The sequence below is a fragment of the Galeopterus variegatus genome, unplaced genomic scaffold, assembly GCF_000696425.1.
Source record: "Galeopterus variegatus unplaced genomic scaffold, G_variegatus-3.0.2 Scaffold110, whole genome shotgun sequence".
Classification (NCBI taxonomy): domain Eukaryota; kingdom Metazoa; phylum Chordata; class Mammalia; order Dermoptera; family Cynocephalidae; genus Galeopterus; species Galeopterus variegatus.
In genome coordinates, this window is record NW_007726221.1 from 62,177 (window position 1) to 76,539 (window position 14,363).

Below are 14,363 nucleotides of genomic sequence, written 5' to 3' on the forward strand. Positions count from 1 at the left end.
ATAGTGTCACTTCCACTGGGCTCCCCATCTGAGTGGTCACCCCATCTCTCAGAGTACCATGTGGTCTCTCAGTATTGGTTGAGCAGCAACTACATGCCAAGCCCTGAGGGTAGGCACAGAGGTGAGCAAGACCAATACAGTCCCCATCCTCATGCAGCATAATTTCAGCAGGAGAGATAAACATTAAACTTGTAATGATAAAGTTGATTGGTTATAGTTGAGGTGAGCTGTAGAAGGAAAAGGTACATGTAACTATAAGAGTTTACAACAGGGGACTGAACTTGTCGAGGGACTCAGGGATGTGGTTTTGATTCGTTTGTTGAAGGATGAGAGGATGTGTAACTAGGTGAACCAAGGGTAGGGACTAGGAGATCAGCCTAGGGAGAGGCCTCGATATGGGAAGGTGTAAGGCCAGTCTAAGGGATGTCTGGCACGAGAGAGCCAGAGTGACAGAGATGAGGAGGACCGGGGCTGGATCCTGTGAACAGGGCACATCCTGTTCTTCAGTTCTCACTTGCTTCCCACCCTCACCTCCACCCTCCATCCCATCTCCAAAGCCCAGAAAGTCAGACTGTCCCTCTTGCCTATGAAATGAGAAAGGCGCATGTGAGGAGGAGATAGAACCCAGGGCAGCTCTGGGTCTTGTGGGGCCTAGCTTATACAATTGTGGGGAGGGGTCTTGAAGAAAAAAAATATAAAATTATGAATATAAAGGTGGGTGCATGCTTCAGTAGGGGCCATGTCAGTGAGGGACCTCCAAGTCTAAGTTTCATTGGCTTGGTGATGAGGCCACCATTGGTGCTTTTCCTAAAGCTCATAAAGCCTCCCTTTTATCTTGCCGGAGACATCCGTGCCCTACTTACATCCACTTCTTCCTGTTTTCTCTTTGGTTGAGTTGGCAAGTAGAGCACACATGTCTTACGTTGAAATCTCCTGGAAATTTGGCTCTCTCTTGCCCCCACTAGTGTCCAAAAGAACATGGGAATTTCCTCTTTTTGCCCAAGACTTCCATGATTTTTCCCCCATAATTAAGGAAGGGAATGTTGGCCTGGGACACTTCATTATTTTGGAAATGTGGCACAAGAATATGAATTTCCATAGACAAAATTACTCTGTCTGGGTGAGTCTAGACTGTCCATTGGCCAACAAGTTTGCTGGAGTCCACACTGGGTCTCTGAGAAGCCGCCTGAACTTATTCTGTGGGAGGGGAACAAATCACCTGGAACTACATTTTGTGGGAGGGAAAAACTCACAAACATGAGCAGTGACAATGAAGAAAGTTTAATAGTAAATAAATTACAACTAAAAAATGGCAGCAGCCTCTTCTCCCCAAAACCCACCGAAATGATCAAAACGGTGTAACAGTAGTGAAGAGCCTCTGTCAGTCTGGAACATGGGGAGGCTGCCGTCTGTAGATCAGAAACATCAGAGCGGTTGAGACCAGACTGAGGGGAAGACTAGCAAGCCCTCCAGATGCCATGGAGGGAATAAAACTCTGACCCCTCCCAAAATGCTGCTCCTCATTCCCTGGCCAAACTCCACATAGAGGCCCAAGCTGTCTGGAAATATGTCGGTTCTGGCGCACCAGGCGTTAGGCCCCAGCATTGGGTGGGGCTTTGACTGCTGAAGTCACCCAGCCTTGGTTAAAGAAAAGACCTGGTGTCCCTGTTAACTACTGCTTGCCCCTCCAAACAGCTGGAAAAAATCCCTTCTGCCCTGTTGCGTGCCCTCAGTCTAATGGCCTAATTGCCTCCAACTTTTCCCTTTGGGACTAAAAATTCAATACAGTCCCATTGCTCAGGCAGAACCTATTACAAACGTAGATTTTCTGCTTCCTCAAGGAGCAGATTGGGGGAATTACTGCACCATAAGAATTCTTTACCCAACCGGATTTATTGTTCATTTACATCAGAGAGCACCTAAAAGATACTTTCAGTCAAAGACTGAAAAGACACCTACTGTGTTCCTTTCTGCAAAAAGCACTTGAAGAAGCACTCCAGTAGACTGAGAAATGAATGAAATAAGGAATGCACTCGTGAAATCAGGACCACTGTTGAGGGGGGCTTCCTGGGAACCTGGAGCAGGACCCCTCACCATGCCGGGGTACTGGCTGCTTCGACGTTGGGTGGAGGGCTTGAAGCGCTCAGGGAGGAAGGCCCGCTGACTTGCAAGAAGGGAATAGGTGTTATTTACTCGTTTGCCATTAAATCCTGTTCCAACCTTTCCATCATGTCTCTCTCCCAGACTGTTTTTGAAAGAAATTGCCGCTCCGAGGATTGTGCCGCTGACCTGCAGCTTCGGGGTAAACTGTTGCTGTCCAGGTATGTCAGTGTTCCTTCCCCAACACTGTTCTGAGAAGCTTGTTTTTCTTGGCTCCAAGCCCAACACCTGAATGTGTATCCACTGAAGACGATACGCAGAGTTGCTGGGTTACAAGGATATTTTGTGGTTAAAAAAAATGTATGTTATAAAATAATTTTAACAACTATTATTTTGGAGGGATAGTTTGGTTTGTTTGCAATTCCACATATCTCACAGTTTAGCTTATATTTCTAATTTCTGTGAGTGTGTGTATGGAGGGTTTATTTTATGTTTACTCGTTGCATTATGTTGAACCATATGAAATTGCCAATATTTGACTTTTTGGGAAGATTTCATATGATTCAACCTTTTTATTTTTTCCCCACACTTAACAATGGCATCTGCTTTAACAACAAGTAATGTTTCTGTGGCAGGATGGGGTGAAGGAAAGGGGCAGGGTGGGCAGGGTGTCCTGATCCAAGTGCACAGACAGTCTCTTTATTATTTCAGGGTTTCCTCCCACATCTGCTTTAACAACAAGTAATGTTTCTGTGGCAGGATGGGGTGAAGGAAAGGGGCAGGGTGTCCTGATCCAAGTGCACAGACAGTCTCTTTATTATTTCAGGGTTTCCTCCCATGGTACCTAAATCCCCCAAGGCTAAAGGTGAACCGTACAGAGGCTTTCTGTTTCCTCTTTGCCAATCTTCTGTGTTAGGTTTCTTTTAGGATGAAGGTGCTGGTCCTGCATCATGTGCCATGTTTCAGAGAATGGTTTTCTTTTGAAACAATTCCTTCTGAAAGATTGTTTTAGCCTTGGGGCCAGAAACCCCTACACAAGATACATTACCATTTCTCACAAACAGACATCAGTTTTGATAGTTATTTTAAAAAATGCCATAGGTTTCTTTTAGGATGAAGGTGCTGGTCCTGCATCATGTGCCATGTTTCAGAGAATGGTTTCCTTTTGAAACAATTCCTTCTGAAAGATTGTTTTAGCCTTGGGGCCAGAAACCCCTACACAAGATACATTACCATTTCTCACAAACAGTCATCAGTTTTGATAGTTATTTTAAAAAATGCCATAGTGTGTCCCTAACTTGTAATTGTAAGAGTTAAGTTTGGGTGGAATGAAACAAATATCCCAACATGAACAGGTGACTGCACCAAGACATTTTACTTATGATGATAAATAATCTTTTTTTTTTTTTTTCCTTTTTGTCTTTTTTCGTTACCAGTAACGGGATCTCAACCCTCGGTGTTGCGACATGAACAGGTGACTGCACCAAGACATTTTACTTATGATGATAAATAATCTTTTTTTTTTTCCTTTTTGTCTTTTTTCGTTACCGGTAATGGGATCTCAACCCTCGGTGTCGCGCCCGCACCGCGACCGGCAACGGGATCGCAACCCTCGGTGTTGCGCTCGCACCGCGCTCAACCAGTGAGCGGACCGGTCTCTATATGGGATCCGAACCCTCGGCGGGAGCGCCACTGCACTCCCAAGCGCCGCACTCTACCGAGTGCACCACCGGGCTGGCCCGGTAAATAATCTTTTATCAAAGGAAAGTCATACTAAGATTCCTTTTCTTTGGTGTGAGTTTATTGAGGGAAGCTGATATAATACACACACTCACTCCTCCAAAGCATGTAAATATTAATTAGCATTACTTTTACTTGGGATAAGAGTAGTAGATTAAAGTAGCACATGTTTTGCCAAGTTTAGAAAATTACTTATAACTCATGGAGTGGATATTGGAATTGTTTCACATTAGTAAGAAGGGCCTCCTGGGATTATTAGAGCAACCAATTCTAAAGAAGAGTCATAAACTATCAGCTCATTAACATAAATTTTAAATAGGTCTTCCAAAAAAAGTATTTTAGGGAAAAAGTAACAGAAACAAAAATATATGGATTTGTTTTTATCTTGAGGCAGACTGTAAATGTTGGACATTTATTTTGGATCTTAGAAAACTTCATGTGGTGGGAAAATGTTCACTTGATCCAAGGTTGCATATTACGTTAGGAAAATCCTGATTAGTAGATGGTCATATCCATCTCTATTGAATCATGCTTTTCATATATGAAGATGTAAAATTCAAGGCTCATGGTCAGTAAAACTCCTTGTGGCTGGGCAGAATCAGTCTGCTTTGTGGGCCCCATAATTGATAATGCTGGAACAACTAGTGTGGTGGCCAAGGGCCAGACCCCCTGTGTATCTGCTGCTATTACCACAAGAAATGCTGCATAGCAAATTGCCCCAAAACTCAGTGGTGTAAAACAGCAGAATCTGCAGGTCAGCTGAGGGCTGGCTGGTCCAGGGTTCTTACCATAATTGATAATGCTGGAACAACTAGTGTGGTGGCCAAGGGCCAGACCCCCTGTGTATCTGTTGCTATTACCACAAGAAATGCTGCATAGCAAATTGCCCCAAAACTCAGTGGTGTAAAACAGCAGAATCTGCAGGTCAGCTGAGGGTTGGCTGGTCCAGGGTTCTTATGGATCAGCAGGTCAGCTAAGGGTTGGCCGCTCCAGGCTGGATTCAACTGGATCTTGGCCAATTTGCTCTAGGTTCAAGTGACCCAGTTCAGTTCTACTCCATGTGTCTTTCACTGTCCTCCTAGAGCCGGTGCTTGTGCATATTCTCCTTATGGCATGGCAGAGGTGGGAGAGGGCAAGGACTCTTAAGGCCTACGCTCACATCTGGTGCACTGTTACTTTAGCCTTATTCTGTTGGCCTCAGTAAGTCATGTGGCCAAACCCAAAGTCAAGGGACAGGAAAATATTCCCTGCCCTTCAGTACTACAAAGTCACACAGAAAGAGGCACCAATATGAGGAGAGGTGAAGAGCTGGGACCAGTAATGCCATCTGCTACACCATGTAAAGAGCAGGGTAGCTCTGTCTCTTATCCTGATGACTTATACAAAGGTACTTCAGAAAGTTCATGGAAAAAAGAATTAAAAGATAATACGAATCTTTCCATGATCTTTTTTAAGTACCCTCATAGTTTTCAGGGCTATTTCAGCCTTTCTTGTAATTCCATCATTCTAGAACTCAAACATTAGACCTGGAGAATGGGTGAGATTTTCTGAATCTCAGAAGACTGTCCGTGGACCAAAGCTCTGAGCCTCTCCTTGGGATGAGATATTTCCCTGGTCTCTCAAAATAGCTTTTTGGCTGGGTCCTTTATCAAGTAAATCTGTATTATGCTCTTGGACCCATAGCTTTTCCACAGGAGCCATCAGAGAAGTGTTAATTGATAATTAGATAAGCAGAGATATGAAGCCAAACCTATGATTTCAGTCACACTAGATTTCCCCAGACCTTCAAGTGTTTGCTCCCAGAGCCAGGCATGAAGCTAGGGACGGCATGGTCAGTAAACTGCTAGTGGAAACAAGACTCTGAATTTGGTTGACCAAGGCTTAGTGGCTTGAACCAGAGGTGAACTGCTTTGGTTTAACTCTCTTTATTGCCTGGGATGGGATGCACTTGCCTTCATTGTTGGAGCCAGACAAGTGCCAGGCACCAGGCTGCAGAAGTGATCGGTCTGTGGGCCCAGCTTTTCTGGTGTGCACAGGTTTGGTGGGAGAGGGGGACTGGTGACCATCTCACCACCTGGTGGGAGCTAGAAGAGAAGTGGCTGGGTTATGGCAGGCTGTGGAGCAGCTCCCAAGAGGCAGTATTAAGGGGAATGAGGAGGACTCAGGCACTCTGGGCAGAGGGGAAGCATGAGCAGAGGTGTGGAGAAGAGGACTCTGGTGAAGAGTCGAGGCAGTGGGAAAGAGAGAGAAACTGTGCCACAGCTGTGAGTTCGGACATCATCTTGACGTGTGTAGGAGTACGACAGAGTCGTAGCACAGGTGCATTTAACCTAACAAGAACGCAGCCGGGCTTGCTCAAGGTGGGCAGGAGGGAAGGCGGGGAGAGGACAACGTTGAGGTGGTGAGGGACACTCGGTCCCGTCTTCCACTCCGTGAAAGCATGTTCCAGCTTGAGTTTTGTGTCTGCTCCTCCCACCATCCGTCTCGGCTCCTACTTGCCTGACATGGGTCTGTGGGGCAGCCACCGTCTGTCTCAGTGCAGGAACACCCTTGGCAGGGTGGTTGTAGTGATCTTCAGCATGCTGCCTCCCCAAGGGCTTCTCAAGGGCAATTTGGATACAATTTTTTGCCTTTTGAGCTGTCTTCAGAACTGAGTTCTCATGTGAGTGAGCTGCAGCCCACTGTATGAAAAGTTGAGGCAGAAGCGTGACAGAGAAAGATTCCTCCGATGACTGTGTTGACAGTTGGTACAAGGTGTCATGGCTGGAGGCAGCCAATTACCCACCAGACTGAGGAGCCGTTGTCGTGAGAAGACAGAGGGAAAGACATCTGGGAGTGACTGGTCACCCAGAGTGGTCAGGGGTCAAGCCTGGAAACGCTGTCTGTGACCAGGACTCATGGATGTTTTTATTTTTCTCTCCAGAGAGTATGAATTCTTTCAGGCCCGTTCTCTCTTAAAACAACTCTTCCATTAGAAGTCCACAATCTTTAATGGGCTTGAGCCTAGTTCCAGTTCCAAAACATGCCATTTCCAAAATGTCCAGGAATAGGGAGGAAGCTGTTTAGATAGTTTATATTATATAAGACTGAAAATTCCATTCATAAAATGATGCGACTATGTTTTGTCCATCTGAATACTGACAGTACCTAAGAAAGCATCACATGATTAAGATAAAGGAAAAAAATAGACTAATGCATTTGAGCTAAAAAAAAAATTTTTTTTTATTAATTTTAAATTTAAATTATAATTTTAAATTTATTAATTTTTTTTATCCTATTGGAGATCAGTGGAACATTTCAGTGCCTTCTGGCTAGCCAACTCTGATAAAAGAAAAAACTTGTAGGGGAGGTGAAAAAACCATTGGATATTGTGAAATTAGAAGAACCATCTAGTTGCCACATACAATTGTCCTATAGTTATGGCCTTGGTAATGCTGTTATCACAGGCATTGGGGGCTGGGGTGAAGTGCATTTTCCCCAAACTGCTGGCTGGCTGGAGAGGGTGGCTCCATCCATGAAAGACCAGCCTTCTAAAGGGGGATCACCTTGCCCAGAGGGCTATTCAGAGTTTGAAACAAATTGTCCCCCTCTCAAAAGTGGGAAAGTGGTCAGAATCATCAACTGCACAGCTCAGGGTAGAAGTGAAAGGCGTCTTGTTTTGTGAATGGGAAGAGACCCTTTTTATTGAGTATCTGCCATGTAGTTGATACCCTACAGAGTACTCAGTATACATAAAAGCACTGTAGTGTCTTAGCAGCTGCATCATCTCAGGCAAGTCGCTTAACATCTCTGTGCCTCTGTTTCCTCCTCTGTAAAATGGGGGAAATATTAGCAGCACTGTATAAAGTTATTTTGAATATTTAATGAATTAATATATATTCAAGGGCTTCTAAAAGTTCTTGGCAGGTAGTAAGCACTCAGTAGATGAGAGCTAGCATTATTGTTTTATTTAATCCACTCAGCAACACTGAGAAGTAAACATTATCCTCTTTAGTGAGGAGGATACAGAGACTCAGGGAGGCCAGGTTATTTGCTCAAGGGCTTATGTGGGGGAAAATTAACGCTGGAGATGTCTGATTCTACATCTTGCTCTCTTCCTGTTCACTGGCTTCAGTTGCTGCTGGGTTCAGATATCAGCTGGCTCTAGACCAGAAGTACCAAGGCTGGGACCTTTGGGGAAAAGTCCTCTTCTGTGTGAAAGCCCCAATTCAGAAAGAAAGCAGATGGGTCAAAATCCACTGTCAAAGATGGCTCCATCCATCCTCACTCATCCTCCCCATGTGCTATCTGACCCGGAGGCCCTGTTCAATAGCTTTTCCCCTGGAGATGCAAGAGTTGGTCCTGCTGGGTCAGTGGCAGTCCCCGCGTTAAGTCAGCAATTCTTTATCTGTGTAGGTTAGATTTTCTCTCCTTGGAGAGCCTTGGATTTGACCATGAGCTTGTGGCTGGTATGTCAGCAGTTTCTTCAAATGTAACATCATCACTATTATTATCATTATATTATTAGTGTGTGTGTGTGTGCGTGTGTGTGTGTGTGTGAGGGAAGGTGAATGGGAGCTGATTAAAAACCTAGAAAACTTTTGCTCTTGCCAGAACATTAGCCGTGTGATTTATTTTTTTCCCTCACTGTCTGCATCAGCTCTGAAAAAAATAATGCAAAAGAAGTGTGTTGACTGGGAGCAGCTGGCTTTTGTGGTTGCTGTTTCTGGAATCTCTGGGCACAGGAACAGTTTTCTCAATGGTATATTCTCGAAAAAAAGGCAGAACGCTGCAGTGGATGGACCTTTTTGAATGGAGGTTGAAGGACTGCTCATACTCACTCTTCCGGAACAAGTGTTGGCCCTTGCTCTGATGTGGATTTCCTAAGAGGAGAAAGCAGATGTCTCTCCACACATTTCAGGAACATATCAACGGTGACTGGACATGTGGGTGGGCCTTTTGTGGGAGTTACCAGGCCGAGAATGGGACCTAGGCCCCAGGGAAGGTGATCAGCAGTGTAAGGCAAGCACAGGGACATTTCACACACTGGTAGAAGTACTGAAGGTACACTGGTGAAATGCTCTTCCAGAGGCCCAGCTTCTGCTCACCTGACACAGGGTGACATGGTGCTAGTATATTCCTTTATTTGACAAATACTGATGGAGCACTTGTTATGCATGTACCAGGCCTGGTGGAAGTGAATAGGAACACACTACTGCATCCCAGTGCTCTCAAGGAAAAAACATGAAAATGAGTAGTTATAATTCACTATGATCATTATAACAATGGGAATATGGAGGAGTTCCCTGCATGCACAAGGAAGGAAGAACTCCACATGGTCTGAGTTTGAGTTCTTCTAGATGCTTCTTGTCCCTGAGACAAGGATTTGAGTGCAAATAACTTATGTGGGAAGTGCAGGAGACAAAGGTAAGGAGTAAGGAAGTATACAGGGGAGCCTGCAATAAGGCTGCCCTGCAACTGCAATGCATCAGTTTCTTATTGCTGTGTAACAAATCACCCAAACCTTCATGCCTGAAAACAAAGACCATTTATTTAGCTCCTGGTTCTGTGGGTGGGCTGATTAGGCTGGACTCAGCTATTTGGTCTTCTGGTGTCAGCCAGGCCCCTCATGTGTCTGCAGCCAGCTTCAGGTTGGCGAGATGCCTCTGTTTCTGGTGGTTGGTTTGTTGTTAGCTGAGGTTCCTCACGTGGTCCCCTCCATGTGGTCTTTCATCCTCTAGCAGGCTAGCCCAGGATTATTCTTATAGTGGGGCAGGGGTCCAAAAAAGAGCACTGTAGTGCACAAGGCCTCCTGAGGCCTAGTTTCAGAACTGCTTTATTGTCATTTTTACTATGTCCTGTTGGCCAAAGCAAAGCCACAGGATCAGCCAGATTTAAGGGGTGAGGAAATTGATGCTGCTTCCCAATGTGGGGAGCTGTGAGGTTACATGGCAGAGGGTGTGAATACAGAGAGGCTGTCAATCACGCCTCACACCCAACTACCACAGCGGATGACCAGAGCTTCATCCTGCAGGGAAACGCATCCCTCTGGGTGACTGATCTGAGAGGTGAAGTGGCTGGGATGTTTGCACACCTGCTCCTGAGATTCATTGTTTGAGGGCTACTCTCAGGTTAGGAGGGTGAGGGACATTTAATTCCCTGGAACTTCCAGCTGTGACAGACAGCAGCCTTGTCTAGTTCTGGAAAAAGGCCTTCAAGATACAAAGTCGCAGATACCAGTAGCTGGAAGTCAGCAAGAGCATTGGGTGTATAGTCTGAGGGGGGATGACAGGGACAGAGACAATGACTCCTGCAACCGCTTTCTCAGACACTCTCAGGTGATGAATTTATTCTGGAGTTTCCAGCAGGAGTGTTATATCACCTTTGACATGGAGGCTTCTTCCCACTAACTTTCTGGAATGCTTTCATTTCATGTTTTGCCAAACACCCAACATTCTCCATTACCATGGTACCTTTATTTCCTATTGCATTTATCTGCATCTTATTTCTTTCCCCCTCTCTACCAAGCCTAACAACGTATTGCACACATGCAGAAGGGTATTTGGCTTTAGAGCAAACCCAGGAGACAAGAATATGGCTGGGAGCTTCACTTCCCATTTTCCTGAGAACAGTAGCAAAGCCAGATGAGGGGTGTGTCCACAGCACATCCTGGGCAGAGAGGATAAGACCTCTGAGTCCTACACCATCCTGGGAGTGATGTGGGCTGAGCCCAGCCCCGCAGCTGGAATGCTGTGTATTAGGAGCCCTGGCTGCAGCCCAGCCCAGGGATGGGCACCACCATAACGCCACAATGCCCTCTCAGTTCTCTCACAGAGTAACCCAGGCTGGGGAGAAACAAGCCCGGTGCACATGTTCTTCAAGGTTGGTGGTTTTTATGTATATACTTAGAGCTGGAGCATTTCTGGTGCAGAATAGGAAGCTGGTAGGGATTTAAGTCACTTATCTGAGGTCAAAAAGAAAGTTCAACAGCAAAGACAGGAAAAACACCTGGTGAAGGGAGGCTCCTGAGTCGATCCAATGTTCTAGCAATTTGACCTGTGGTCTGTGTCTTTAAATAGCCCTTGCTGCTTAGGGAACCTAGCCTATCTCTAGGTGGAAATGACTTTTAGAAATTCCTTCCTCTTCCAGGGAGGATCTGATTTGTGGTTTCCTGAGTGTGAGGTTGGGGACAGAGGGGCCGCCACCCAAGGAACAGGGCCCACCATGCATGAGCAGCAGAGATCAATCCCAACAAAGACCATATTTCAGGGATAGCCCTCTCCCTGCTGAGCAGACACAGACCCAGATTTTCCAGCTTCAACAACTTTCTGGCTGGTGAGAGGATGGGGATCCTTAGAGGGAACTGAAGGCAGGACTGAGGCAGTAACCACAGCAACCACAGAAGGGTCTCGCAACGTGCTGGTAGTGGGCCTCCCTCCCAACACACCCACCCAGGAAGTCTGGGTCTCCCTCACCGGGTGCCTTGCCTAATACAATTTTATTTGGTAGTATTTTCCTTGGCTTCTAAATACAGCCAACTGTTGGAGGTTTACTATGTAAGTATCTTTCCAGCAAGGTTGTAATGATATGGCTATTTTCCTTCTGACCAGACATTCAGCCTAAGAAAAGGCCCTATGGAGAGAAGGTAACCACTAGACCTTCCTTCTCTAAAATCGCCAGCAGACAGGAGCCATGTGCTGTTTCTTTGCTAGGAGTTTTGCAGTTTATTCTGTGTGGCTGTGTGTATTGGTCTTTTGCCACTGATACTAGACTCACCCATCCAGAAGCCACATTTCAAAGCTGCACAGTTGTTTGTTTTCTGGAGCTGATCTTCCCCACACATACTTTTCTTGTTGTCTCAAACACGCCCTCTCATTAGCATCTCTCCCAAGTTTGCTCTGAGCCACCTGATAGGACCTCAGGGGAACCAGCTGTCCCCAGAAGAAAAGCCAAAGACAGCTGTCGCTGAGGAGGGTTGATCCTTCTGCTTCGTCCCCAGTGGTCACTAGCCCCTCCCCTCAGAGCCAAAGGTGGGACTTGGGGATAACATGATCGCAATTCATTGCAATTGCAGGGAGAGGGAAGGGAAGCTACCATGGAGAGAACTAGATTTTATGAGCCTGCACCCCTGACTCCATGCCAGGTGATCTTGATCCAAAAATGACGAATTGGGTGGATGCTGTTGGTGCTACGCCCAGAGCCCTCGCAGTATAGGTGCACCATTTCCAGCTGCTGTGCGGGCTGCTGGCTGCTCACAGCTGCCCCTCCTCAGGCCTTGCCTGGGAGGTTGCACCCACCTGGGGGCAGCCCTCAGCCAATGGCAGACTGATTTGGGGTGCAAATTTGGCCCCTTATCTCAAGCGTTGATTGACTCCATGACACAGTTTATGTTCCAGAGCACCCTGTGGATCAGGTCAAGGCTAGACTTTACCCAGGACGACATCTTGGTCAGCCTGTGGCCCAGCCTGCTTCCCTGGCTGTCCTGCTCCTCAGGGCGCTCTCCCAACTCTGCTTCCAAAGAAGGGAGTCTGTCCTGAGATGTGTCTTTAGGGATTGCTTCTGAATGAATCTCCCCTGGGACTATTTATTTATTTATAACTTGTATTCATTAAAATTTTTTTTATCGAAACATACTTGAGTATACATCTTTGTGGGGTACAGAGTTGAGTATCAGTACCTGTGTACAATGTGTGATGATCAAGTCAGGATAATTAGAATATTCATCATTATGGGCTGGCCCGGTGGCGCACTGCTACAGTGCGCCGCTTGGGAGCGTGGCGGCGCTCCCACCGAGGGTTCGGATCCCACATACAGACCGGTTCCTGCTCACTGGCTGAGTGAGGTGCGGGCACAACACTGAGGGTTGTGATCCCGTTGCCGGTCCGGTCTGGTACGGGTGCGACACTGAGGGTTGCTATCCATTGCCGGACACGAAAAAAGACAAAAAGGAAAAAAAAAAAAAAGAATATTCATCATTATAAAACATAATTTCTCTGTGTTGGGGACATTTGATCACCTCTCTTCTAGTCATTTGATAACATGCAGTAAATTAGTGTTAATTATAGATGGGACTTTGTTTTTAAAGAGTACTATACAGACCTAAGTGATAAAGGGAAAAAGGGTCCCCCTTGTGAGAGATGGCTTTCCTGAAAAACGTCCTTGCCAGTGGGGAGCCACAGCAGTTACAGCCCTCACTGCATAAGGGAACAGCTGGTATTCAGCTGGAATCATCAGCCTTCCTCATCAGCAACGCTAAGCTCTTGTTTGAGAAAGTCTTCCGTGACAGTGAGATTTGAACTAGCGGGAAGTACCATCGTTTCAGTCCCTCATGTGTTTCTTCAAGGAAAAAAAAGACAAATTTATAGTTTTTTTTCCTGGTATTGAAGAACACACACAATTTACCCTCCTAAGCCAAGCAGGAGAAAATTCTCATATAAACTGCTCCTCCCCAACCACCCTTCCCAGTTTGTCAGTTTTAAAGGTGGCTCATTGTCAGTGCTGGGACTGTACAATTGAGAAGAATGACATTAGCCGCAGTTACGAATGTCCCACCACACACTTGCAGACTGCTGTTCTCACCTCTCCTCCTGCTGTCCGGGGTTGAGCATACCAGCTCCTCCTTCCTCCCTGCACTGCAACTCTTCCCGCATCTCCTGCCCATCATTACACCAGCCCCTTCCACTCACCTCCCCATAGAATGGGGGTCGTCACCTGGGGTCCATATCCCCTTGGTGATCTGTGCATAGAATTCATGAGGTCTGTGAACTTGGATAAGAAAACAATTGCATTTCGTTTTTACTAACTTCAAACTGAAATTGAACATTTTATTCAATTATGAGTGTAGGCAACAAACCACAGTAATATTAGCAGGACCTGAGACTGTGACAAATAGAAACCAAGTTAGAGTTATTGCAGATATTTCAAAATATCATTTACATTCATCCCTACTTCAAAGTTATGGTAGCTATTAGATCTACTGCCAGATTTTATTGTTTAATATGTTATTTAAAAAGAACACATGTTGCTAAACCACACATTTAAAAAATCTAATTATCACTGTATTTTTGTACAATTCGTTTTTTCCAAATTCTATTTTTCATTTTATGCATTTAAAAATATTATTTTGAGAAGGGGTCCATTTGCTTCACTATACTGCCAAGGGTATCACGAAAACAGATTAAAACCTCTGTACTAGAAGTTTTCCCTGAATGTGGGCAAAGATACATATGAGAGAAGCAAACGTTTTCCTCTGCTTACCAGAGCAGACAAAATATTTGTATTGTAATATCCAGAACTGGGACTTAAGTATAAGGCTGTTGTCTGTCCTTCCTTCCTCCCTTCCTCCCTTCCTTCCTTTCTTTTCTTTCTTTTCTTTCTCTTCCTTTCTTTTCTTTCCCTTCCTTCCTTCCTTCCCCCCTTCCCCCTTCCTTCCTTCCCCCCTTCCTTTCCTTCCTTCCCTTCCTTCCTTCCTTCCTTCCTTCCTTCCTTCCTTCCTTCCTTCCTTCCTTCCTTCCTTCCTTCCTTCCTTCCTTCCTTCCTTCCTT

The 14,363-nt window shown here is 45.6% G+C and overlaps 1 protein-coding gene across 1 annotated transcript in view; it reads left to right on the forward strand.

Annotated features, from left to right (window-relative positions):
• ITGA9 (integrin, alpha 9) overlaps positions 1-14,363 on the forward strand; it is a gene marked incomplete at its 5' end in the record, with an annotated part of 177,511 nt that overhangs the window by 15,260 nt on the left and 147,888 nt on the right. The window contains one exon of the mRNA XM_008586608.1: positions 2,245-2,321. Within this exon, the coding sequence (XP_008584830.1) occupies positions 2,245-2,321 (77 nt within the window). The remainder of the gene's footprint in view (positions 1-2,244; positions 2,322-14,363) is intronic.